This window comes from Epinephelus moara, chromosome 5, assembly GCF_006386435.1.
Source record: "Epinephelus moara isolate mb chromosome 5, YSFRI_EMoa_1.0, whole genome shotgun sequence".
Lineage (NCBI taxonomy): Eukaryota > Metazoa > Chordata > Actinopteri > Perciformes > Serranidae > Epinephelus > Epinephelus moara.
Window position 1 is genome coordinate 28571398 of NC_065510.1, and position 27352 is coordinate 28598749.

General features: G+C 43.1%; 2 protein-coding genes across 5 annotated transcripts; one reads left to right on the forward strand and one right to left on the reverse strand.

The window, feature by feature from the left end:
* The first annotated feature begins 50 nt into the window (after positions 1–50).
* On the forward strand, positions 51–15966 carry pdcd11 (programmed cell death 11). 3 transcript variants are annotated; one of them, XM_050044349.1, is made up of 36 exons: positions 51–91; positions 592–714; positions 1023–1163; positions 1278–1442; positions 1738–1899; positions 1987–2107; positions 2218–2393; positions 2572–2679; positions 2828–3040; positions 3154–3278; positions 3372–3432; positions 4130–4276; positions 4392–4643; positions 5356–5481; positions 5572–5766; positions 5939–6109; positions 6217–6430; positions 6514–6663; positions 7212–7324; positions 7511–8010; positions 8176–8238; positions 8507–8603; positions 8774–8863; positions 8981–9083; positions 9208–9385; positions 9651–9707; positions 9803–9925; positions 10993–11115; positions 11361–11523; positions 11884–12027; positions 12883–13026; positions 13224–13474; positions 13737–13905; positions 14038–14191; positions 14408–14573; positions 15441–15966. In XM_050044349.1, exons 2-36 carry the CDS (start codon positions 613–615, stop codon positions 15610–15612), a joined length of 5439 nt encoding a protein of 1812 aa, XP_049900306.1. In that variant the 5' UTR covers positions 51–91; positions 592–612; the 3' UTR covers positions 15613–15966. The 3 variants fall into 3 exon arrangements, with proteins under 3 accessions (XP_049900306.1, XP_049900308.1, XP_049900307.1); XM_050044351.1 differs by having other exon boundaries at positions 11890–12027; XM_050044350.1 differs by having other exon boundaries at positions 59–114.
* On the reverse strand, positions 15957–27352 carry zgc:175214 (uncharacterized protein LOC557610 homolog). Of its 2 annotated transcripts, XM_050044376.1 has the most exons (8): positions 27186–27352; positions 26646–27083; positions 26071–26440; positions 24001–24154; positions 20720–20762; positions 20156–20197; positions 19343–19425; positions 15957–16850 (listed from the first exon to the last, which is right to left on the reverse strand). In XM_050044376.1, exons 3-8 carry the CDS (start codon positions 26093–26095, stop codon positions 16730–16732), a joined length of 468 nt encoding a protein of 155 aa, XP_049900333.1. In that variant the 5' UTR covers positions 26096–26440; positions 26646–27083; positions 27186–27352; the 3' UTR covers positions 15957–16729. The 2 variants fall into 2 exon arrangements, with proteins under 2 accessions (XP_049900333.1, XP_049900332.1); XM_050044375.1 differs by having other exon boundaries at positions 26646–27352.

Sequence of the window (27352 nt, forward strand, 5' to 3'; positions counted from 1 at the left end):
CATTCTTTCTTGTCTGTGATTGGACAAAGAATGAAACACCCTTATGAGTTATTCTTCCGGGTTGTGATCATGGCGTGTTGCTGAACAACATGTGAGTTTTACCGGAGATTTAACGTAAGGAAACATTTCACGATAAACACCAGAGTAATTATCTGTTACATGTTTAGATTAAATACGCGTTTATCGCAATCAAAATAGGCGTTTTCGATTTGCTTTGTGTTTAGCCCGAGTGCTAAAATACGACACGGGTAGCTAATGTTGTCTCGTGCATTTTGGTGTGTAACTTTACATGCAGCAGTATTGCTACTGATCCAAGTGGTGCTTTTTGTATGTTAGTGTCTGATTAGAAAGCCAAGCTGCTGTTTATGGCTCTCATGCTGTAATACTTTTCACATTTGAGACTTATGCATTTGTAAAAGTCTGCAATGTAAAAAAAAAAAAGAGTGATTAAGTTATATGACAGACACAGACTGGATCTAATGTTTGGTTGCACTCATTCGTCACTTAGTTTTACCTTACTTATTATATCATCAGCTCAGGTTAGAGGTTTTGAAATGATCTGTTAACTGACAGTGTCTTTTATTTATTTAGACATCTGAAACAACATCAAACATGGCATCAGTGGAGGAGGACTTCCCTCGAGGAGGGTCAGCAAAGAAGCCCACAGAGAGTAAAATAGTGGTGCAGCGGTCAGAGGTGGACAACTTGTTCCAGGTAGGGTTTCACTCTTTTCTGTCTTTCTGTATCTAACCTACTGTGAAAAAAACATTATCTGGAATAAATCCTGTGACTTCACAGAGCTGTGTACAAGTTACATATCCATAGAAAGAGCAATATCACAATATCACACTTGACTTAAGAGGTTGTTCTTTCCAGTTAGCTGTTCTCAATCTACCTGCATAGCCCTTACCTTTCACACCCTCTTTATCCAAGTTTGGCTTGTGTTTTGTACTTAATCTCACTTAAGAAGGTATCAGTAAAATGTCCTGCACAGTTAAAGATAGTTTGCTTCTCCCATGCAGTCAAACGAACAAGTAGAAACCAAGAAAAGAAAGGGGGCACCTAAAGATGACAGCAAGAAGCTCAAGAAACCAAAGACAGGCAAAGGAGATGGTCTGACGCTGAATGCAGCTGCCAAGTGTGTGGAAATCCTACATCTCAAGGTGAGACATCTGACAAGATCCAACACATGCTTACTTTGTTAAATGTTCTCAGTAAATCAAAGCATATTCAGCACAGTATCTGACTTGACGTGTGTGTTTTCTGTATTTCCCCAGAATGTGAAGGAAGGTATGTTGATGCTGGGCTGCGTCAAGGAGGTCTTTGACTTTGAGGTGACGGTCAGCCTGCCCTGTGGCATGCAGGGCTTCCTCAGCATCAAGAACATCTGTGAGGCGTACACTAAGCTGCTCGGCAAGCAATTGGATTCAGCTGATACAGAGGTAGGCCTGGGAGTGATGATGTAATAAAAGTGGGTGCTATCATCTGTGATATAAAGATCATAAGTTCACACTGTCTCTGTGGTCATTTGCTGATATATTGAAAATCTGGATTCCATTTGTCATCACTGTCTCTGTATTTTAAGATTTGTGTCAGCTTTGTCTTGTTGATTTTATTGGATTTGTGGAGTCTAGATAATTTACATCAGACTAATGTTCTTCATTAACCTTTTTTTTTCCGGGAGTATACTCATACCAGGATATTTTGTGATATCTAAGAGGTGTGTTTACTTTACAGGAAATCTGCTCTCTGCCTCACCTCTTCTACCCCGGCATGGTGATCAGGTGTGTGGTTGTCAAGCTGGATGTGACTAAAGGTGGCTCTCTTAGCATCCAGCTGTCAGTCAACCCAAAGGTGGTCAACAAGGCTCTGACCTCAAGCTCTCTGAAAGCTGGCATGGTGAGTCATTAGTGAGCAAATGTCAACACTCAGCTTCCTTTTTCTTTATCTAACAGTGTATTGTAATGCTATTTTGTGTCAACTCAGGTCTTGAGTGGGTGTGTGGAGAGCGTGGAGGATCATGGCTACATAGTCGACATTGGCATCAGTGGAACCAAAGCCTTCCTGCCTGAGAAAGCAGTAAAAGACAAACCCAGCAGCCAGGACGGTATGACGAAGTGTTTCAGATTACCCAGGAAATAATCTCAGTTTTTTTAACAGATTAGAAATAAGTGTCAGTACATCTCTCATGCGTCTGCGTGTTCTCATGTGTCCCAGATCTGAAAGTGGGTCAGTACGTGACATCTCAAGTGGAAGAAGTAAAGAATGACGGGCGTGTGGTCCGCCTTTCTGTCAGCCCCCCAACCGTCGCCCAGGCTTGTGCCGAACCCGAGCAGGGCTGGAACCTCACAAACCTCCTGCCTGGACTTCAGGTCAAAGCTACGATCAAAAAGGTAGAGACACCTTTTTATTTTGGTAATGAGTCCATCTTCTGTCCATGGATAAAGGGAGAAGTTATGTGGCAGCCTAAAACTGTTGCATTTGTTTGTTATATTTTATGATCTGATCATTCGCTGAGAATGATCAGATCATACTTCAGTGGTGGTTATGTTTTGTTTGTTGGTATTGCAGGTGACCAAACACGGTCTGATCCTGGACTTCCTGTCCTCCTTCAGTGGCCAGGTGGACTTTCTCCACATGCAGCCAGAAAAGACATCCAGCTACACAGAGGGAACTGAGGTAAAACTGGCACTTGGGTCCTTTTGTCTCATACTAGACGTCACTTAATGTCTGTCACTGCTTTCAGCTTTCTCATCTGGTCATTTTAATTGATATTCTGGATTTAAATGCGCCATATCAAAATGAGGTTTTGCATGAATCCATCCAGGTGCGGTCTTGTGTTCTGTACGTGGACCCGTCCACCCGTGTGGTTGGCCTGAGCCTGCGCAGCCACCTTCTTCAGCCCGGGACCAGAGTTGACCCCTTTCCTGCTGGAGGTGATCGCATTGGTGAGGTGGTGAAGGACTGCAAGATGACCACAATGCACCACATGTCTGGAGCCATGTTGGAACTGCCAGACAAAACGTTGGCCTTTGTACACGTGAGTCTGGGTGATGCTTTAGACATTTAAACCTGCTTTGACTGTCAAGACGGATAAATGCTAGAAATACTCTCTGTAAATATCAAGGTAATAACTTAATGTATCCCTGGCAGAGGAACCACCTGAAGGAGTCGAAAGAGTCCGCTAATGAAAACAGAGTGCTGGCCATGCCTGAGCACACCTGCAGGATCCTGGACTTCAGCGCCATGGACCAAATTTATTTCGTTAGTCTGCGAAAGTATGTGACGCCTCAGTTATTCCATAGTAAGCATCAACTTCTCTGTTCTAATGTGATGTATTAAATAACAGCTTTCTTTTGTCTTGATTTCAGGAGTATGATTGACAAGCGTTTTTACAGATACCATGATCTTCAGGCTGGTCAGGTCGTAGAGGTGAGAATAAAACATTGCAGAACCCTGTCAGTCACACATTGAATCGTACATTTGGGGCTTTTGACGCTGTACGTTCCAAGAGCGGATGTAGGTGAAGGCAACTGAGACTGTATACTTGTTGGTCGGTAAAATTGAGAGAGAGAATCTACTCACAGCTAAGGACATATGAGCATTTCCAGTTTGAATGTGGAGGCGGAAAAGCATAGTCACGGTCAGGGCAAGGTGTGATAGCTGCACTTGCCGAGGTAACATCCTCCTGACACCTGGCTCTGACATCAACACCAAGTTTCTCGCTGGCTGTCTCATATGCCAACTGCTGCTTTTTGGCTCTTTTCCCAGTCGTTCCAGACGAACCTTGACAAAACAGCCCCCTGTATAAGATGTCTTAAGACTTTCACGGTTGAATAGATATCTGCATATTTAAATGAAGTCTGCAGATATGGGTGCTTCGACACTTTTTTAATGTGTCGCCCTTGTCTATTTCTCAGTGGTAGCTGTAGTTTTCCGCTGCCTTTGCCTTCTTCCGCTCTTGGAATGCATAGCGTGAAAAAGCCCCCATTTGAAATCAGCAAGTTGAGCCCTTCTTTAGGACTTCAGGTCTGATAGACGATAACTCAGTTCTTTCTGTGAACTCAGAGGACACCTACCACTACACATTTCTCCAACTGTCTTTCTTCCACGTGTCTCTCCCTCCAAGGGGACAGTGTCAGTCCTGCTGAATCACGGCATGGTGGTGCATCTGTCTGACCACATTAAAGGCCTGGTGCCCCGGACACACCTGTCTGACATCCTCCTGAGGAACCCGGAGAAGAAGTACACAGAGGGCATGAAGATCAAATGTCGGGTCAGTCCAGTTCTTTACTTTTGTTTAAAGCCACTGATAAAATCTTTTACCTGCAGTTTCAACTGTCTGGCAGATTTTCTTTCCTATTAGTTTTAATGTGTTTACGTTCTTTTAGGTGCTGTCAGTAGATGCAGAGAATAAGAAGCTGTACCTGACCAGGAAGAAGGCCCTGGTCGAAAGCACCCTGCCATTGTTCCTCAGCTACGCCGATGCCCGCCCTGGCCGAGTGTCCCACGGCTATATCGTCTGCATCAAAGACTTTGGCTGCATCGTTCGTTTCTACAACAACACAAAGGGTCTGGTGCCGCTCAACGAGCTCAGCTCTGAGCCCGTCATCAGTCCTGAGGAGGTCTTCTATGTGGGGCAGGTGAGGAGATCAAACAGCACGGACACAGAGGACAATGTTTTTAATGATCTGCTGAGAGGTTTTTTGGTGTCTTAGTTCAAGATGTTCAGGAACCGTTATAAGTTTAAGGCCCCGTATAATAGCTAGCAAAGTGATGTGTGATTTTGCATACTTACATGTTGCCTGTCAAAACAGGAAGCTAAGGAGGGGCTTGTCACGGTAGCTAGTAGAAATGTAGCAGCCAATCTGACATTACATGCGAACATGGAGGTGGCTAAGCCGAAATGGCGGCGGCTAGTGCTAGCCATGCCAACAGTGGGTTGGGACTGCGTTGTCAGCGGTCACCCCAGGAGTTAGCAACAACTCAGCAACAAGCCATTACTTTGAGCTAGCTCTAGGTCCTGTATGCCAATCAGTAACTGGCAGTATATATAGTCATGGGTGAGGGACGTAAGAAGAATTTAAGAAAACATTTTTTTTGGATGCAAAATTAGTGTCCGCTGCCAAGTGCAGGGTGAGTCATTATATTTTTTTCAGTGTTACCAGGAAATTATGAACTCTAAATGACTTTTTTGGTCACTGTTGGGCCAGATACTGACATACAGGTGATGATCAGTGCAAGACGTGTGATAAAAAAACGACTAAATCATATTTGCTTTCATGACGTCTTTCAGCTTTTGACTTTACATTTTGTGGCGTCTGATCAGTTGTTTGTTTTACGTTGCTGGTCCAGGTGTTGAAGGCTAAAGTTCTCCAGTGCGACCCTGATAAGTCGAAGATGTTGCTGTCGTTTAAGGCTGCGGTGGAGGGAGACACCGAGAAAGCTGCCACCCCCCAGTTTGACTGTGAGGTGGGGAAGGTGAGTTAAAGACCTCATGCCTCTCTCTTTTTTTTCTCTTATATGTCAGTGTATCAAATTTTGACCTCAACCTGTATTTGTGTGACGCAGCGGCTGGAGGCCAAGGTGCTAAAAAAGTCAATCACCGGTCTGGAGGTGGCTATCCTCCCCGATGAGGTTCGTGCCGTTCTACCCACGGTGCACCTCTCTGATCACATTTCCAACTGCCCTCTGCTGTGGGAGAGCCTGCAGGAGGGAGACAGCATCTCAAACGTCATCTGCTTCAACAAGAACAAACAGAATATTGTATCCTGTTTATTTAAGTCTTTAGATTTTGTGTGACAGCTGGAATGCTCACCTCAACCATACTATGACTGCAGTGTGAAATCTTTTACCGGCCTTTGTTGCACATGTGGAAGTGAATTTCCTAATTTTGAAAAGCAGGAATTTGTTTTCCTTAGCTGCTGCTCTGTTAAAGTCTCTCACCAAGAAGCCAACAGTGAGGTGGTCACTGGAGGAAGGAGTGGTTGCTAAGGACTTCTCTGAAGTCACAGTTGGAATGCAGCTGATTGGCTGGATCAAGAACATCATGTCTTATGGCGTCTTTGTAGAGTTCCCATATGGCCTTGTTGGTCTTGCACCCAAGTCGGTGAGTGAAGGGTGCTGTGTTACATCTTCTAATCTTTAAATCTCTACGTCTAAGTCATTAATATATCCTTACTCACATTCTCCCTCTGCTTTGCCTTTTTTTTTTAGGCCATGACTGACAGGTTCATCAGAGATACGATGGCTGTCTTCCAGCCAGGGCAGACGGTGTTTGCTAAGGTGACCAACCTGGATGTGGAGAAACGGCGTTTCCTGGTCACACTGAAGATTTCAGAGGTCATATCTCCAGAGGGTGATGCTCAGACTAGGCTCATCAACGGTCTGCAGGAGAGAAAAGCTGTGACTGAAATGTTTGCAATGAGAGGTATGACTGCACTGGTCTTTCAGTCATCATTTTAAGTTTGTCTTCGGTGTCTAACGTCTCATTATGTCTGTCTTTACTCTCAGAGGACAGTGATCTTTGCCAGCAGCTGGCTGCTCTGTGTGTTGGCGAGAAGCTGAAGCTCACTGTAGATACCGTGAAAGACAGCGGTGCCACCTTTAAGTCTGATGATTTGGCCGGTGCTACCATACAGGCTACCAAGCACCATGTCATGGGTATGTATTAACCAGATACACTTGAAATTTTATTGAAATGGCAAAAGTTTCACTCTGTGACCATAGTCTTTGCCATCACATGAATTCCTTGTTTGAAAACAAACTATTCAAAGTTGGCGACGTGAGGCAACGTAGATGAGCAACAGTTGGCTTTCATTGGCACTAGTTCTTTGATGTTGGTTTGGTGTGTTCGCACCTTTAGAGATCTCCCCTCAGAGGACATTATATAACTGTAATCACAGGCTGAGTAGTGCTAACCAGACCGGTAAATGGATCTCCATGTGTAAAATTGTTGCAATGGCCCTTTAATCCTCAGCAACGGGGCTCTACATGTAACTCAGTGTGTGCCCTGTAATGAAGTGTTTTTTCATCCATAAATGGACAGCTTATTTGCTTTCCACCTAATTAAAACCAGTGTGTGTCGCACCCCTTGCAGAGATGACTCATCTGTCATCTGTCACATTTTTACCTTTAGAATGTCATTAATGTATTCTTGCAAAATCATTTTATGTAAGCTTTATAATTTCTTTTGGCTGCACTGTTTCCAGGTGTTAACTTGACCTCAGGACAGAAAGTTACTGCGGTCGTCCTCCGTGTTGACATCATGTCATCTTGTGTCCATGTATCCATCCTGTCCAAGCTGGTGACGAAGAAGAAATCTGTGAGTATCACTTCTCTTAATGTTTTTTGGGTGTTTCAGAACAATGATAATGTTTCGGCTCTTTGACACAAGTTTTCACACAATTGTAGATGGTATATGTCAAATGTCAGGGCACTGATCTACAGTCAGATTATAATCATTTCATGCCATTAATGACCTTCGTTATGTGTGTCTGTGTTAATACAGTTAGTTGAAGGATCAAAGTACACAGCCATGGTGCAGCACGTTGACAGAGACTTTGCCGTCATCTCATTGGATGACACGGCGCAGCTGACCATGATCCAAACCAGCAGCCACCTGAACGAGGTGTTCCTGTCCGACTCAGAGAGGCTGAAGGGGGGGATGACTTTGGCTGTGGAGGTTATAGAACCCAGCTGTGTGGAGCTGCAGGGGCTCCCCCTAGTGTCGTGGGAGCGCAGCGCACCAAAACGGCAGCGCACCACCTCGGAAAACCAGACGAGCTCCAAGGGTCAGCCCTTTGGGGAAATCGTGCGGGGCAAAGTGCGGTCGGTGAAGCCCGCCTCCATTCAGGTGACACTAGAGGATGGGAGCACGGGCAGCGTGCACGTGTCTGAGGTGATGGAGGTTGCAGATGTGTTACAGGGAGCCTTCCCCACATTCTCGGTTAAAGTGGGCAGCACGGTTACCGCCAGGGTCATCGGAGGACGAGAAGCCAGCAGTCACAGGTAAAGACTTCATTTTACATGTTTGAATACACATTTCTTTGTCATGTTGTTTTTATTCCATTCTAATTTACAAAACCATGGTTAAAGTGTAAAGATAAATGTGATGATTTTTAATGTATTATTCTTTAAATTGTGTTGAAATTAATCTCAGCTGTCTCATTTCAGATTCCTGCCCTTCTCCCATCCCAAATTTACATACAGCATTCCTGAGCTCACACTTATACCCAGGTAATTATATAGTACACTTCATTGAACACTGTAATTATCATGATATGCTGCATGATAACCTGAATCATATTGAATATAATTTAATTCTATAATTCTAGATTTTAAACCAGTCATCTTTGTCTTCTGCTTTTTGTTTTTATTAGATATTATATAGATGTGAAAAATGCTAATTTTGATCATACAAACCTGCGCAGATTTTCATATTTTATGTTACTCCCAACACATTTTCTGGTTTGTTTCTTATTTTTGTTTCTTTTCCTCTCTGCAGCAAACTGGATAAGAGCACAGATTTCAAAGCAATTTCAGCAAAAGAAAAACTAAACAGCTATAAAATCGGGGAGGAAATTACATGCTTTGTATCAAAGGTAAGTGAAGGAAATCATATTGGCTTTCTGCAGTAGCTGGCTTTATTTCCTCCTGGCAGTTTCCACAAAATAAACTTTTTGATTGACAAATCAAAATGAATCAAATCAAACCGCTAACATTAACAAAACTGCAGACACATTTTTCAGTGTTTTCATTCTTGTTCCTGCAGTTTAACCCACAGAGGAAGTCTTTGGAGGTCACCACTGATCCTTCCATTACTGGGACAGTTGAACTGCTGGCCATGATCAGCGATCCAAAAGTGAGTGTTTCATTTGTGCCTATTTATGTTACCATGTTGTGTTGTTTTATATTACAGCTCTTTGTTCAACTCTTATTGTTTTTACTATATAAATAAGTTTGACTGAATTATTTTCAGGACGCCAGCCACCCAGAGAAGCTGTACAAGCTGGGACAAGCCGTTCGTGCCAAAGTGGTAGAAGTAAACTCCAAACCTCAACGCTTAATTCTGTCACTCACAGGTAGGAGAAGCTCAGGCTGCTCATCATTGCTGGCTCTTCTACTTCTGTAACCTCCATCTCTTGCTTCAGATTGATAACAAATGCAAAACAGACATTTGATTTCGGGGTCCCTTTTTGTTTCCAGGTTTCCATAAACTGGAGAAAGGCAGTGTTACTTTGGGGATGGTAACTAATATTCTACCCCAAGTTGGCCTCCTGGTCAAACTTCCTTTCGGTAGCACAGGGACTGTTGTTGTCACTGACCTGGCTGATGCCTACAAGCCAAAGCCCCTTGATGGGTACAGCAAGGAGCAGCTGCTCAGGTCAGTAGATGAAGTAGCAGCTTATGGCTGAAATGCCTTTTTAAATATGTGCATTTGTTACACTGATCTATCAGGTCGGTTTTTGCCTTGTGACGTTTTATTTCAGTTGCAAATTGTGGTTAACATCTATTTTTTCTGTGTGAACCTAAAATCAGCTATCACAGGCAACAACTTAAATATTTTTGGTACCACTATCAGCCTCCAAAACTTAATCTGATTTTCTTAAAGTGTGAAGTTTATTCTTCTGCCTCCTCCTTTGCCTCAGGTGTTTCCTTCTTGGGGATGAAAATGGCAAGTGGCAGTTGTCTCTTCGTCCATCAAGGTATGAGCAGATTTAGTTGGATTTGTGACTTTGTATAAGAGATACAGACACGTATCGTATTATAACATGCGGTTGACTGTAACTTTGTTTTCCAGGCTGAACCCACAGCAGACCAAACCTGTGAAAGACCTAGAAGTTTCGTCTATAGACAAACTGAAGGCAGGCCAGATCATCAGAGGCTACGTCAAGTCTGTGGGAGAGCAGGGAGTCTTCATCAGGTAACTGAGTAATTCATCCAACGCTGAACTGTCACCACCTTTTATGTGGATGTCCAATCAGTATTGATGTAGTCAATTGAAGCAATAAATTCCTCCCTCGGCTATAATGACAGAGAAGGCTGAGTACTCCTGCTCGCGGAGCTGCGCTAGCAGTGCCTACATGTACCAGGATGCATTGCATGCAAGCTTCTGATGCCCATAACTACAGCATAACCAGCCCACTGGTCTATTGCTATTCATTTTTTGTCCACAACACAGAATTAGGTGACAAAAATGCACACTCAGTGGTCGTCTGCCCTCTCGACATATCTTGGTCTTCTTTTCCATTTCGTCTCCGGGATCCTTTTATGCTTAGTAATATACACAGCCTCTCTTGGGGTTGTCATCCGTGGCGGCATCATAAAAAAACTGCCCATGCTAAATTTTCAAAAGTTTCTGTTAGCATTAGAGGCCAATTTGAACAAAGGGTCCCTTTGGAGGGTCCCTACCAGCCTTAGCCTTAGCCGCTCTCCGCTGCATTTTTTTCAGCCATACACTCTGGCTCAAATAAATACGGCTGAATATCCAAGTCAGCGAGAACACTGTAAAAAATATCCTCATCCATAACGTCCTCTGCACTCATATTTAGGATGCCATTTTCACAGTTGGAAATTCAGCTAGTTTGCCATGAGAACAAGGAGGTTCTGTTTGTGAGTGGCATCCAGAGCACACCTCCTTTGCTACCCAGAGACGAAATCAAGTTCTTCCTGCAGTCAACTTTGTCACTGTCTCATCGAATGATGGTGCTGGCTTTTGCAGCTGCAAACTCTGCTTTCTCACAGTACGCACTGAGAAATGTATTGCTTCAGTCGACTACATTAACCATCAACACTGATTGGACGCTGATAAAATGTCGTGAATTTTCTCTTTAACTTTCTTTGGCATCAGACTGGACGGATAGTACATTCATATTTACACTTATGAACTAATAAAAAGAAACAATATGCTCCATATTTCTTTCTGGAAATGTAGTTTCAGGGTAGTTATATCAGTAATTATCATCCTTATTTCACATGTTTGTCTTCCAGGTTGTCAAGTAGCATCACAGGAAGAGCTCAACTTCAAAAGTCAACCAAGTACTTTGTTGGTAACCACAAGGTCCTCTCTGAGCACCTGACCCCCAACACCCTGCTCACCACCAAGATCATCAGGTAAAAAAAAGCACACAGATGTCTGTTCTTTGGTACTAGAGTGTTTAAAAATAGAATAAAGACAAGAATAAGACATCATACTGGAGATCAGAAATCGATTTGGACAAACAGGAAGAATCGCTGTACTGCTGAGGGTGTGTCTTTACATATCTCGCCCTGCGCAGCTTTTGGTAACAGCCATTTATAGAATCAATGCTGTCATCGCGTCATTTTCACTCTGCAGCTCTTTCTATTCTCGTCCTCAGTATTGACAAAGAGGAGGAGCTGGTCAACCTCTCTCTGCTCCCGGTGGACACTGGGAAGCCAGACGTCCTTCCAGAGTCTCTCGGCCTGCCGCTGCGTCTGATCGGAGAGGAGAAGAGGGACCACGACACTAAGAGGAAACGCACACTGTCTGAGAGCAAACAGGTGACAATCAGCCCTCTCACTCTCACATCAAACTCTCCCTTATTCCTGCTTTTAACATTTAACAGTAAACACATTGTAGATGACTCACTTGCTCAGCCTTTCAAGTGTACTGAGGTCCTGGAGGTGAACAGCACTCAATATAGGAGAAGTACTTCCACATAGATCAATGCCATCTTCAGTTATCACTCATTCATTATCCTTTGGCCTGACAGTAATAAATGCTGCATTGATCTTTGCCTCGGGTTAAAACTCTCTGCATACTCTGCAGCTTTACTCGCGGCCAGATGGTCACTGAAGCACTTATGTGTATGTGTTTATTTAATCCATGATGGTAGTATTTACTGCAGATTCATTTGCCAGAAACAGGCAGAGTCCCAGGTCCCAAAGAAGAAGAAGAAGACAAAGAAAGCAAAGAGTGATGGCAATGACAGCGGCGTGGAGGTGTTCTTCAGAGAAGAGGAGGATAATGAAGATGAAGACAAACCCACGTCTGATTCTGTAAAAGTAAGCGAAAACACCGCTGCTCAGTATTACTAGAGGGATATTTTGCTGACTTTCAACCAGCTTTACATCATAACACTGTGGGTAGTATGTGTTGATGAGCTGTGGTAAACTTGCCTCCATCTCACCAGCCCCCAGATCTCTCTGCGTATTTGCCAGCGAAAATCCACAATGCGTCATCCGGTGTATTTTTGCTGGCTCTAGGACTGTTGCTCAATCTGCAGATTGTATTTATGCATTTTCGTATGCCCACCACCACCGACAAAAAGAGTATAGAAGTAGATCAAGAGAGAGACCCACCCCTCTCTCTCAAACTCAAACTCAAACTCAAACTCAAACTCAAACTCAAACCAAACTCATATCAAACAGTAAAAGTAGGCAGTGCTTATTAAATATAAACCAAGATTCTTGTACTGTATCAGCGATTTCTCACCTAAAATGTCTTCATAAACATATTTTAGTGTACTGTTTGGTTGTAATATGAGAATTTGTGAACAGGAAGTGTGAAAATTAAGGCTGAAAAAACAGAAACATACTATAGCTTACTGTTTAATTCAAGACTTTTTGTTCCCTGCTGGCTGCCGTATTGTTTTCAGATAGAGCAGCTCGCATTATCAACCCCCCACCTGAAATGTTTATTGGTCTGGTGTGGTGCAGTGCATTCTGGTAGTTGTAGGTTTACTACCACTTGAGCAAAAGCAAATGCCGCAGTCATTTTTCTCTGTTTTCTGTGGTCATGTAGCACCAATTTCAAAAGTATTTGTGTCTTTATGTTCATACAAATCTCCATAGATGTGGTACACTAATATCATTATCCAGACCCTGAAAAGTGAATGTCCTCTGCCTCGCTTCCACCAGGTGACGCACAGCTCAGCAGGTCCATCCAGACTGCAGGTGGCAGCAGGTTTCTCCTGGGATGTGGGACTGAGCTCCCTGAAGCCTGCCTCTGCAGTGCAGGAGGGCGACTCCAGTGATGGAGAGGACCAAGAGGGAAGCAGCAAGGTGCGCTGACCGTACATATGCACGTACAATTTTAGGATTATTTAAGGAATACAGCCTTCTGCATGCAGTTTATAGATAATCTCTATGCGTAATTTAGGACTTCTTCCTGCTGCCTCCTCTGTATCAAAACATTTTCTACTATCAAACTCATCTTCCTTCCTGTCTTTTGCCTCGGCTGCACCACTCTCCTCCACCAGCCCCAGAAGAAGTCTCGTCATGAGGTCGAGCAGGAGAAGAAGGCAGCGGAGAAGGCCCTGGTGCAGCGGGAGACTGAGCTGATGGATCCGAGCCTGCGGCCCCAGGACGCAGCCGCCTTCGAGCGCCTGCTTCTCGCTTCACCCAACAGCTCACTGCTCTGGCTCCAGTACATGGCTCACCATCTGCAGGCCACACAGATCGAGCAGGCCCGCGCTGTGGCCGAGAGGGCCCTCAAAACCATCTCCTTCAGGTGACTGAATTATAGATAAATATATTTTTTAGAATTTTAAGTGTGTGAAATAAAGATATTACATTCAATTTTAAAGAAAGACCAACAAAAGGAAGCAGAAAGATGCACAATACAACAATAAATTAAACTGGCTAAAATTAACTTGGCTGTGCTCAGGAAAAGTCTCGCTTTCTTTACATATATCTTTGTTGATAGATGAAGACACATTGTAACCAGAGACGATTGTATTTTGTTTTAAACTTGTCCTGTTTCTTCTCTCCAGGGAAGAGCAGGAGAAGCTGAATGTGTGGGTGGCCCTGCTGAACCTGGAGAACATGTACGGCACAGAGGAGAGCCTGAAGAAAGTGTTTGAGCGGGCGCTGCAGTTCTGTGAGCCCATGCCTGTGTACCAGCAGCTGGCTGACATCTACGCAAAGTCTGACAAGATCAAGGTACGATCTGCTCAGTGTATTTGTTGAGACCGATACTGAAATACTGTGTTCTTTAGTCACTAACATCTGCATGTGTCTCTGCCTGTGTGTGCCATCTGCTCTGTGTTAAAAACCGTCACATGTTGCATCCAGGAGGCGGAGGGCCTGTATAAGACGATGGTGAAGCGTTTCCGTCAGAATAAGGCGGTGTGGCTGAGCTACGGGACCTTCCTGCTCCAGCAGGGTCAGAGTGACGCTGCCAGTGTTCTTCTGCAGAGGGCGCTGAAGAGTCTGCCCTCCAAAGAAAGTAAGATGGCCCATCCAAACACTGAAGATGTAATGTCTTATAACAGTTGATGTATGTTTATATTTGTGGACTAAAAACCACAGGGGTCTCATCCGTTTTGCTGTGCGGTCCATGTCAGAGTGCAGCGTGTGTGTCACCATTCAGATTCTGTTCCCCCGTCCCAGCTGTGCATCTCCACAGGTTTTAACCTTTATGTATTGTCATGCTTCCTCCCAGGCGTGGATGTGATCGCCAAGTACGCTCAGCTGGAGTTCCGTTATGGTGATTCAGAGAAAGGTCGCGCCATGTTAGACAAAGTGCTGACGAGCTACCCGAAACGTACAGACCTCTGGTCTGTCTTCATCGACCTCATGGTCAAACACGGATCGCAGAAGGAAGTCAGGTGGGCAGAACTTCTTGCTTTGCTTTCTGACTCTCCATTGTCACTTCTGACACACTTTGTTTCATTCTTTGTAGCTTTTCTGCTCATAAATACCTAAACATACCTGATAAAATATGCAATCCTACGTTATCTTTAGCCTCGAGGGGTAAGTTTGGTATTTTCAACTTTAATTTATTCATTTTTTTGCATGTTTTTGGGTCTAAGTGACTAATGGGAACAACAATTTTGGAAATTTGTCCAGTGCTGAGTGAGACCGCTGCAGCTGGCAGATTATTATTCTGACAGTTTATGGAGCAGATCCCTTTGGAGACAGACCTTTTTTGTTAACGAGTAAGATATGTATAATCAGAAACACCCTTGAAGTCGCCATCACCAAACCCACCAGACTCCATTTAAAGAAACAGTAATTTTAGCATGTATAGAGCCAGCATATTTTCACACCTAAATGTGAAATGAATTAGTCATTGCTGGAACAGTAAAAACGACTTAGTTTTGGTCTCTATAGTTCTAAAATGAGTTTTATTTTATTTCTGTCAACTTTGAATGAAGACTGTCTAACGATGATAAAATGACTGTTTATTTAAATGGAGTCCGGTGGGTTTGGCAAAAGCAAATTGAGAGCTGTTTATGGGTGAACAAAAATGATATTACTGGACCAGTTTTGAAAATTGTTGTTCCCATTAGTCACTCAGACACAAAAGACATCTGTCAAAAATAGGGTCCAGGTTGAAGAATTCCAAACTCACTCTATAATGGTTTACATGAGAGAACCAGATGTTAGTGAGCTGGTAAAGTGCACAAAGACCTGTTTAATGATGACACATAATGAGTGCTTCATGGAGTCCTCCATCTTCCTGTTTCCTGCAGGGCGCTCTTTGATCGTGTGATCCACCTGAGTGTGTCAGTGAAAAAGATCAAGTTCTTCTTCAAGCGCTACCTGGAGTACGAGAAGAAGCACGGCACCCCGCAGAGCATCCAGGCAGTCAAAGAGAAGGCCATGGAGTTTGTGGAAGCTAAAGGCACCGAGGCTGCCAACTAATGACCAAATACACACGATAATACACATATTGTGTGTGTGTGTGTGGACTGCAGTGTGCTGAACCTGGTCTGAGCCTCACATCTGTTCAGGAACAAGTTTGTAATTAAGCTTTGTCATTGCCGTGGACTGGGGACCTCTGAACCTGAAAGTCAGACCTTTGTAAAGTAGGTTGTAGCCATTTATAAATGTTAAAAACAATCTGGTGTTTAACATTTCATTTTAGTCAGTTTTGTATGAGAACAAGCTCTGAAGAGAATAATTAATGTTGTGACTATTATTCAAATGGATTCATGAAATCTCTTCACACTTGTGTGGGAGCCAGCCTTTCAATAAATTCGACACAATTACAATACATTACGTGACGTTTTATTTAAAAGCAACAAATACAAAATAACAATATATAGGGACATGTTTACGTACAATACATACAGGCAAGACTAGTTTTCTATCAGTCTCTTTTTAAAAGGAAAGGGCATGGGACACAATCGGTAACAATATTGTCTACTTAAATCGTCATGGTTGTAATCCCGCTGGTCTTGGTTTCAGACAGAGGTGGTGGCTACCACTGACTGCTGGAGCATTTCACCTACATTGGCAGTACTGAAGATGCATGTGTGGCACAGGGTTATAGGGTGACTGACATGGTTTGTGCTGGCTGTATTGGTAACACCCCTGAGATATTAGAGGTATCCATACTGATCCTGTACTCTGATGTCCTGCTCGATGCCTGTAGTGTTTGTCTCTGGCAGTGCTGCACTAGTCGTCCAGTGACAGTGGCAATGATATCCTGCTCTCTAATGTGGCTCCTTTTCCTGTCATGTTTTTCTTTTTTGGTGAACAGTGCAATATGGAAGTGGAACTAGGAGCATTTTTTGTATGAAAAGATCCTATTCATCCACCCACTCCCTGACTCATCTGACCAAATCGTTTTGGTGCTGTCAGTATCCAATTCCCATCGAGGCATATTGCTCATAGGTCAGCAGCAGGGCAGCCACTTGGGATCATTATCAACATTTCCTGTGAGATGTCTTTAAGATGACCGCTGTCCATCATCCCTAGTGTATTTAATGTGTGTGTTTTCTGTAAGGGGACCCCGGTTTCCTCTTGTCCAGTTCCCTCACACCTCCTCCGGATCCATTGGCCCCTCGGCACCCTGGGGAGCGTCTGTGTGGAGCCGGAGGATGGGTTTGTTACACATGGGGCACACGCTGCGGATCTCCAGCCACTTAAGCAGGCACCTGACAGGACAGAATCAGTAACAGTTTAAATAATGACAACAGAATCTAGTTTACCAGGAGCAACTTGCATTTTTATAGTGTGAATCACAGGGGAACCCATAACTAATGTTTTGGTGGTTTAATCCAACATGAGAGAGTGAAGTCTGGTAGCTTGTCGGGTTTTGCTTTCATGTTTTTGTTTTAGTATGGGACTAGAAGGAAAAATCAATGAAATAATACTGAGGTACACTTTTTAAACCTTCAAATAGAGCTAGAAAAGGCAGCTCAGCTTCTTATCCCCTCACTAAATCCATATTTTCTGCAATTAAGTTAGCAATGAAGATCTTTTCCACTACATTTTACTTTACGCTTGTTCATGTAATGTTAACTATATATATATATTTTTTTACAGTTATTGGTTATTTTTTTATTAAGATAAAAAAAAAATACTGCTTTGTCCCATTCAGCATAAAGGAGTAGTAAGACATTTTGGGAAATACACCTATCCGCATTCTTGCCATAAATGCATAGCACCAAATTCTGGGCCCCAAGCATAAGCAGTCTCTGTGGGCTCCCCTGCCCTTACTCTTTTGATCCATGTCTCCCTCATGCAACTTTTGACTTTTGATAAACTCTAGCTGCATTTTGAGACGAATCCTAGTGCAGGGGCGGACTAAACCATTTTGCACCTTTAAGGGATGAGCAGGGCCTCAGAGAGCTTCCACTATTTTTTTTTTATACAAATTGTAGTCTTTTTAACAATTTATTCAGCCAATTTTCATTTAGTTATGGCACTAATTGCTTAGAAAGAAAATAGCAAACAAAACCAAACATTTCATTCCAGGCTTGTTGAGGGCCCTTTTCAGCTGGGGCCCTGTGTAATCAGTCCCACTTTTCGCCCCACTATGACTACTGATACCACTCTCAAGTGTGTACGTCAAGCTATCGATGCAGCCAACAGCTAGCTTAGCTAAATAATAGACGTAGCTACTGTGACATCACCCCATGGTTTGTTGACTGCCGTTTTAAAGCCTTGAGTTCAGCATTTTGGCCGTGGCTATCTTGGTTATTTTGGAGCCAGAAGTGACCATATTTGGAGCTGTGGAAGAGCGATGGGTGGATCTGACTAAAAAACCGAGAACACTATTGTTAGTGGCCTCCAGACCAAAACTGTTTCTTGTACCAGGCTGTAAACATATTTATTTCTGCTTTTAACATGGAGGTCTGTGGGGATTGATTATTTTGGAGTCTGCCTCAAGTGGCCATTTAGGTAACTACAGTTTTTGGCACTTCCGCATTGGCTTCATTTTTCAGCCTCGGAGGTTGCCGCTTGACAAAATCCACCTACCAGCATCTCTAAAGCTCACTAATTACATATTATACCTCGCTAGGGCTCAGAGGTAGAGCGGGTCATCCACTAATCAGAAGATCATTGGTTCGATCCCCGGCTCCTCCAGCCTACATGTCAAAGCATCCTTGAGCAAGATACTGAACCCCAAACTGCTCCTGATGGCTGTTCCATCAGTGTGTGAGTGTGTTCAAAACCGAGAAGCAGGTGGCACCTTGTATGGTAGCCTTGGCCGCCAGTGTGTGAATGTGTGTGTGAATGTGTGAATGTGTGAATGTGACTCGTAGTGTAAAAAGCACTTTGAGTAGTCAGATGACTAGAGAGACGCTATATAAGTGCAGCTTGACCATTTGTTTAGTCCTGAAAAATCCTAGGTGTAAATTGACAAGTTATGGGTTTACAGGGGTTAGGTTTATGTGCTGAGCCATTTTTCGGAGTCTTGTCACTGTGAGGTTGCCAGGCAACCAGTGAAGGCTTCAGGGAGGCTAGCTGTTTTGCCTTGTCCAGTCTTTATGCTAAGCTAAGCTAATCATTAAAGTAGTAAGACTTTTTGTCCCCTAGCATTTTTCAGGTGGTATTATTATTATTGGCTTTCACAAAAACAACCAAATCACTTTCCATTTTCGTCAGAGCCTCGCAGCTACCACAGTATCCACATTTACTTCGGGTGTTCCACTCCTGCTATTTAAGCTGCTATTAGTAACTGCAAAGACCTTACACTCATACTCTTTGGTATCTGGGGATAGCTACCGATAACTACCACGGAAAACAAAAGCACTATCCTTTCTCTGTTTTCATAATGGTTGACACACTTCCTTTGTGCCATGAATCAAGCCTTCATTTTCCTGAGATCATAACTGGTTGCAGACAGGATTGCATAATGAAAGTGAGGTTTATAAGGAACCAATCTGAAAACTGATGGTGTCATTACTCTACAGCCATTATACTGTGCAAGCAACATTTACTTCATAATAATACGTTCAAGCATAAAACTTTATTTTAAATTTGATTTACTGGCTGGAGCTTCACTGTCATACAGATATGAGAATGGCATCTTTCTTTCTCATCTAACTCTCGGCCAGAAAGCGAATAAGCGTATTTCCCAAACTTGAGTCAAGTATGTTTATAGCTGCTTGTCTATAATTTCCAGTTTAATAACACTCACTTCTTGTGAAATGCATGTGAGCACGGGCACACTCCCAGTTCATCTCTGGTCCTGAATTCTTCCAGACACACCGCACAGGTTTGCTGCAAGAACAAAAATAGAGGCAAGGTTAGTTTACATGTGTTTAAAAAAAATTTTCTCCATCTCTATTCAACAGTAGGCCTGTATCTGATCACAGCCAAGAACACTGCCATTTGTAAATGAGATAAATTTGAGCAGTGAATTAATTTAATCTGACCTAGATTTTCAGCCTAACACAAGTATAAGCTTGTGCGTTTGAAATAATGCTTTTACCTTAACTATGTTTCCTAGTAACAGGACTATTTCAACCTTCCCTTGAACAAAGACGGAGATTGAGACATTAAATTGAAAACGAAAATGACCCCTAACCACCGCTGCCTTGGGGGAGAAAAAAAGAAAGAACTTGGAAAAGCAATCTTTTCAGGAATCACAAGAGACAGAGAAGAGATCTTTTCATAATGCATTTTGAATGAGTGCTGTTATTCCTGGAGTCCTAAATTCTGCTACAAGCGCAGAGCCAAGCAGCCACACTGACATTTTGTTTAAAGGGCTGCATTTGAAATACAAGATCTTTTGAGGACATCTCCTCTGAGTGTGTGCAGCATGTTAATCACATCTGAGAGGAGAGATTGATTGAGTTAACCAGCCGAACCCTCCCAGCTCATAATGGGTCATCAGAGCTGGCACGGAAGCAGGGTGGGCAACATGACGTGTGCGCAGCTCACACAGATCATAACGACATATGTTAAGACCAAATATCGTGTAAAGGTTTTTGCAGAGAGAATGACTTACTCCTAGAAGGCTCAATTTCTTGCTTGCTCCCTTCAGCACCACCTACAGTTGGTAAAAAGAGAGGGAGAGAAATATTGTGTCATGTGAATGATGTGTCAGCACTATTACGCTGGCAGAAAATCTATAGTGTAAAACAAACACTTCAGATGGATTCAATGTCCTGATGTGACTGGCTTAAAAATATCTGATGGCGAGAGTGGTGTGTACGCCTCTGTTTGCTGCATGGGGTAAAAAAAATAATAGTTATATAGATAATACAGACAGCTGCAGCTCAACCTTCCCCGAAGCTGAAAACGTTGTCGACAACTGTCCCCACGCCACACTGTGACACCCTGCTACCTGCTCACCATATCAGGCCTTTCCACTCTGCGGCCTTATGAACGGTTTTGAATCAGAGGGCAGGTGAGGACACATGGATGAAGTCAAGGTCACCTATTAAGGGCGGTGTTAGGTTTCACAGTTGAAGATGTAGAGCAGCGTGAAATGCTACGGTGGTATTTATAACCTGCCTCAGAAGCTGGTGTTACATGTTCAACCATAGTGACATATGCTGCAGTGACATACCTCGTTGTAGCTGAACTGCTCCCTTGTCCCCTGTTGTTTCAACCTACGAGAGGCAGAGAGACAACAACATCTGTACGGTACAAGTGACTGTCATAACAGCTTAAGTCAGTGGTTCCCAAACTGGGGGTCGGGACCCTGCAAGCGTCCGGGAGATGAATCTGAAAGTAGGCCTATGCAAGATGATTAACCAGGAAGACAAAAAAGTGAAAGGTTTTGCTTCTCTCTTGTGAATTATTGTATGATGTATCCTCTCCATGTTTATTCAGTTGAAGCAATATGACAACTACCTCAGTTTCCACAGTTACATTTTGTCGTTCCACTGACCCCCATTTCAGCTACTGGGGATAGAAACGGCAAAACACCTACACAGATAGGCCTACTCTTCGATAACTGGGTATCGCAACTGATAATGACTGGGTAGAAAAAGTGCTATCCTCTTCCTGTTTTGGTTGCACAATGGTTGATGCACTTCCTTTGTGCTACAAATCGAGCCTTCATTTACCAGGAGATCATAGCTACCAGCTGGCAGACAGAACTGCACAGTGAAAGTGAGGCTGATAGGGAACCAATCTAAATACAGATGGTGTCTTTATTCTTAAGCCATTAAATTGTGCAATCATTTACCTCAGACTGATAAGTTAAAGCAAAACCTTGTCTATTTTCACTTTAAAATCATCCATGTTATTTATCAAAAGTCAGTTTATGTTGTCATATAGACCAGTGGTTCCCAACTGGTGGGTCATGGGTCCATTCTGAATGGACCGCAAGTGACTCGTGAACCTGTTAAGTTCGTATAAGTCACACTTAATTTTGAAGTACAGTTAATTTCTGGCACAAAGCTTTTATTTTTAAGTGCCGTTTCCTGCTGTAGAGTGAGTGACTAATGGACAGCTACTTAACAGAGACAGCAAACTAGCTCAACGACGTGACCAACCACAAGTATGACGCTGAATACATTGAACTGTGTGGACCTTGAACTAATAACTAAGGAGAAATCTGGACCCTGTGGCTGCACCAGTTGGGAACCACTGATATAAACCATTTCAAATGCACTGCTAGGCAACAGCTTGGGTCAATGTTTATGTCCTGTCAACTGATGTCATTCACATACACTGCAAAACATTCCAGCAAGGTGTAGACCGACTTCCAGCTCAACAACTGGCAATTGTTTTGAATTGCGAAGATAAATGAAATCGACAAACTCAATCATTTCTGTTGTCATTTTCAGGGTCACTGTAACGATACTATAAAGATATAAAGTCACACACAAATGTCCGACCTGTCTGACGTTTCTACTGTGCTTATTTTATGCACTGTGTTGCTTTGCTATCATCTTTGATAAACCAAGTCTACTGGCATGGAGGCTAAGCAATGTACTGCTGTGGAAGAGGCCGCAGCAAAACGTGTTTTAATTTTAGCCACCTACTGTAAAAAAGCCAACATCAGTTTATGTGTACGTTACACTGTATTTAAAATATTTTCACCCCTTTACCTAACACACTGACTGATGAAGGCAGCGAGACCAGCAACTCCTGTATTCTAAAGAGACTATTTCTGTAAATGGAGTTTGGTGGTTTTGAAGTAACGGCTTCAGTTCCTCGCCAGAAAGGGCTGTCTGACCACAAGGTAAAACAGCGAAAATATTCTTAATATAACATACACATAGACTGATAAAGATTTTTTTAGGTAGCTAATAACAAGGGGTGGGAATCACCAGAGGATCCACGATACGATATCATGAATATACTTCAGTCACAAAACAATATTATTGAGATTTTAAATATGTTGCAATATGCTGAATATTGCGATACAATATATTGAGATAGATTGCAATTTATCATTACATGTTTTGTCAACTGTGAATTGTGTCCTCAAAGTAAAACTTTGTCAACATCTGTTTTATCTCATAAGATAAAGTTTTCAGTCTGTTCATCTCACAGCCATTTTTTGCAGCAGCAAAATGCATCTGGTGGACTGAAAAAGCAATTGATTATATTATTCTAGCAGGCTAACTTAAGTTTAATTTGTATTTGTAATGTTAACAACTTAAATAATAAAAAATTCTTGACACTGTGTGACGATACAATATTGACACCCAAAAATATTGTGATACTATGCTGTATTGATTTTTTCCCCCACCCCTACTAATAACTAATCAACTGAGGTGTTTGCTCACAGCCACATCATTTAATGTACATTTCCACCCAAAAGTTGTTGTAAACAAGCATTGTGATTTGGTATATACAAAAGGACCCATTTAGAATGTTTATGTTGATCAAATGTGAAACCGTCTTTAAGCCAGCACAGTCTAATTTCTGTGGAGGAAGTGACACATATACATTTATAAAGACTTGTTTGCCCTTTATACATCAATTGATTACATTTTTATTTATATCACTCCTAAAGCCTGACTAATTACACACTTTTCAGGCCAATATTCATCAATATTTTGGAAAAATCTGATAATGATGTATTTGTTCATTTTTGTGTCATTTTTTTAGAATAAACACATGACATTAATCTGTAGTTGAGGGGTCATTAAATGTGGTATTTACATGTGCATTAATTGTTTTTTGGCCACATGAGGGCAGCGCAACAAGCTGTGAATACAATTTTAGGTTAATATCACCCTCTGACGTTGATTCAATGAACATGATAGTTTCTTATGTACAAATCCAGCAGATATGCAGCAACATTATTCATTTTGAGGTTTGTGTCCCCCTGATGAATGTGAGTCCAATATTCACTCTCTTTATAGCTCTGTTTTGGTCTAGCTAGCTAGTCAGCTAGTTTGTCGCTAACTTTGTCCACTGTCTGATGCTGGTGCAGGTGGCATATAGTGAGTTTTATTTATCAGTCTACCTCTATACCACTGGTTGTTTTTTTTATTATATAGCTTTCCTTTTGTTGTATTATTTCACATGTATATATACACAAATAGCCTACCAGCATAGATTGATGTTGTTTTTCTTGAAACAATTATAGACTATGCGTAGCAACTTTGGCAGCTTCGCCGGGCTCCATAAATATTCATCATGATTGCTGCTATCATCACAGACAGTATTAGGATCTCATTACCAGGCCAGTTTTGAGTTCACTGCTGTGGCACACTGTGTTGCAATGCTTGTTCAAATTGCCTCTATAACTGTGTTACCCACTTGCTGTAATGTCACTTCTCCTTTTGTACTTCCTGCTTTTTCTCCACGCTTCTCATTGGCTTCCTCACTGTCTCCCCTGCTTTTCACCCCAGTCCACCTTCCTCCCAAACCTCCCCCACCTACCTGAACAGGTAGCAGCAGAAGATGAGGCTGAGCATGAAGACAAAGAGGCCGATGCCCAGCACAATGACGTACACATTGAGCGGGAGGTGATAGATGTCAGACGTCATGCTGCAGTAGTGTTCAGAGCGCTGAGAACCCAAACCACACAGGCATCCTGAGAGGAAGACATTTGTAGATATAGATTACGCACTTGACACACACTTAAACTGTTACCTTGTAGGGTTAAGACTCCAACATGTTAGCTTCGGCACGTCTGATAAATCTTCTTCCTCTTTAATTTCCTGCACGGTTAAATGTGGAGGAGTCGCTGTCATTCTGTTGAACTATCATGACAGTTAACATCAACACCTCGGTATTTATAGGGCTCTGTATTTTTAGTTTGTTTACAGCCTCGGTTTTTTAAATGGCATATTCACTCTCAAAATACAGAACTACTAAAATAAAACGGTCATAAAAGGCAAAAAAACTTCCCCAAGATCCACAGTGTACAGCTGTAGCATTGACAGTGCAAGTCTAAATTGGGAGCATAGACTTTAGACCAGAGATGCTCAACTTGCTTTACTTGCTTGTACTTTTGTAAAATGACAGGAAGCTGGGGGCCAGTTAATTAACAATAGTAATAAATATATAAATAATTAACCTCGACCTCTGTCGTGGGTGTGGGGGATCCTCTGCCTGCACTTTTTTTTGCATAAATAAGCTCTATTTTGATTCTACATATGCACTGGCAGAGTGTGACTGAATCTATTTTTATTGTGAATTAGGAAATCGCAGGTGGGCCACCCAGCACCCTTACAGGCCAGAAGTCGAGTGTCACCGCTTTAGATGTTGGAATTTGTACAGACAGTTGCACTATTGTGAGGTCAGAGAGCATTTTAGCTCTTGAGATGTGTGAAAATCATTTTCCTTTGTCAAGAGAAAAGTTAGCCATGATTTTTATTTGCATTTAATGTACACTGAAGAGAAAAAAAAGGAATCACTGCCGAGAATTAGGAGATCATTGTTTGTTCATTAACTAGAAAATAAATTGTAAGTACCATCACAGGTTTTGAGTCTCTGGCTGCCAACAGACTCAAAAACGTCACCATATGTTTGCTTGACAGTGAGTATGTGGCACTCTGGCTTGTCTCCACACAATCAAGGGTTTTATAAAATATTATGTGAGGCGCTCAATGTAATGTGTTTGTCTGGATGCAGGTGCGCCCGGGGGAGCTGTGGCTGGCACTGTGGTGGCAACTGAGGCGCTCATAGGACTGCGCGTTAATTGGCTGTGAACAAGACAAACATGGAGGACAGACACCACTTCCGCCACACTACCATCTGTTCCACAGACTCTATAGAGGTGACTGGTGGGGTGTGTGTGTGTGTGTGTGTGTGTGTGTGTGACAGCTCTGGGGGATGGATGGGTAGAGGCGTGTGGTGTCTGTCTGAAGCGTGTGTGTGTGTGTGTGTGTGTGTGTGTGTGTGTGTGTGTGTGTGTGTGTGTGTGTGTGTTGCAGGTGGCAGGGGGTGGGGTATATTAAACAGATTGAACTCTGGGGACTAAAGGACCATTTGGTAAAACAATAGCAGAGGAAGCCCCACTTCCACAGGCCACATGTGTTCCTATTAATTTGCATCAAGGATGTTCTTTGCCAGCCTGTAAATGTCCATGTGTCTCTCTTTTAGGGTGAATGAATGGGTACAGCTTGCACACTGTGGGGGGTATGGGGTGGATAATTTGACATGGCTGGGTGGTTGGGGGATTTACAAGGGGTACTTAGTGTAGGGGAGACCTCGGGTAGCATAATGAGAGACATGATTATTGCTGCAAAATCAGTACACAGTAACAAAACAGGAGTCACGTTAGAGAATAAGTTCAGCTGTCATGGCTGTCAAACAAACATGACCTTGAATTATATGGATTTTCTACCGAGGCCTTCGCTCTCTCTCAGTAATCTACCATTTGACAAGCCATTGTGTGGATCCCATAAGCCAGCAGCCAGCGACTAAGTTTATGAGATACAAGTAAACACACGTGCCACCACCTCTTGTGTATTTGGCAGACGGCAGAGAAAGCCACTCACTTACCGTTACACCATTGGAATGGTTGCATGAAATGTGACTCCCAGGACAGCAGCAGTAAATTCAGGCCCTGTCAGGAGGAGGCTGGAGGGGAGCCAAACTCGTGGGCAGGAGCTCCGGACACTGGATCTGTGTGGAGCCTGGATTCAGTCTCTCTGAGCTGGGTCTCTCCTTTGTTGGGTTGTGTCAGCTCCTCCAAAAACAACCATCAAGATCTTCAGATTTGCTCAGATTCCACAAATCCTCGAGGGTGCGGTTTCGTGTGGCTCAGCAGTCTGTGCAGCCCAGCATTCCCAAATCTGGATTAACCACTCCGTGTAAAGATTGGGAGATTTGGGACTGGGGTTTGGACCGGGACTGAAGACATCATGTGCTCCTGGATCCCAGTGAGAATGATGTCATCAAGGGAGGGAGAGAGAGAGAGGGGAAGAAACAAAGAAATCTTGTTGACAAGAAATGATTGTTTTTCAGCTGCCTCACACCATGTGTTATTTAGGAGTTGTTATTGTGAGGAGCTGCATCTCACTCAAGTCCACAATGTCACAAACAACACAGGCTGCTTGGTAACAGGAAATACTTACATTTCCAGCAGAAAAAGGGGGCCTCCTTGACTTCACTCTGCGTCTGCAGTGTCGTCCCCCTCGCCAAATTCAATGACATCCACCGCTCAAAATGACAGTCCTCGTCCAGTGAAGGTAATTATCTGGCATTAGTCTGTGCTTTGTCTTCCACCCAAAGCTGCTTTTTTTAACAGAGGATTTTCACAAGTCTCATCCCCCTCTCCTCTGTTGTCTCCTCCTCCAGTCCTCTGATCTTGCAGTGGGTATTCCTCCTCAGTATAAGAGGCAGAGATGTGCGTCCACCAGAGCCCAAACAAAGTGAGGACAGCTCCATGCAGTCAACAACACTCCTCTATAGCTGGGTTTGCTGTTTCTGCTGGTGAGGGTGTGTTTGTGTCAGTTAGTGCATGTGTGTGTGTGCGTAGGGGGGGATCCTACTCTCCCTCTAACCATCTGCTCCTTCAATTGAGAAAAAAAAAATCAGAGACAAAAGGCGGTGTGTGTGTGTGTGTGTATGTGTGAAGGAGTGTGTCTGCGTGTGTCGTGTTCAGACTCTCCCACCTCCAGCTGGCTTTGTCATGGCAGGCTTTCCCCTCTTCCTCTTTCAATCCATAATGGTGCTCAGAGAGAGCCTGCGAATTCGCCTTTCCCCTTCCTCCCCTTGCTCCTGCTCCTGCTCCTGCTCTGCCTTGGGTTTGTAAACAGATCTGTGCTCATGTGACCAGCCG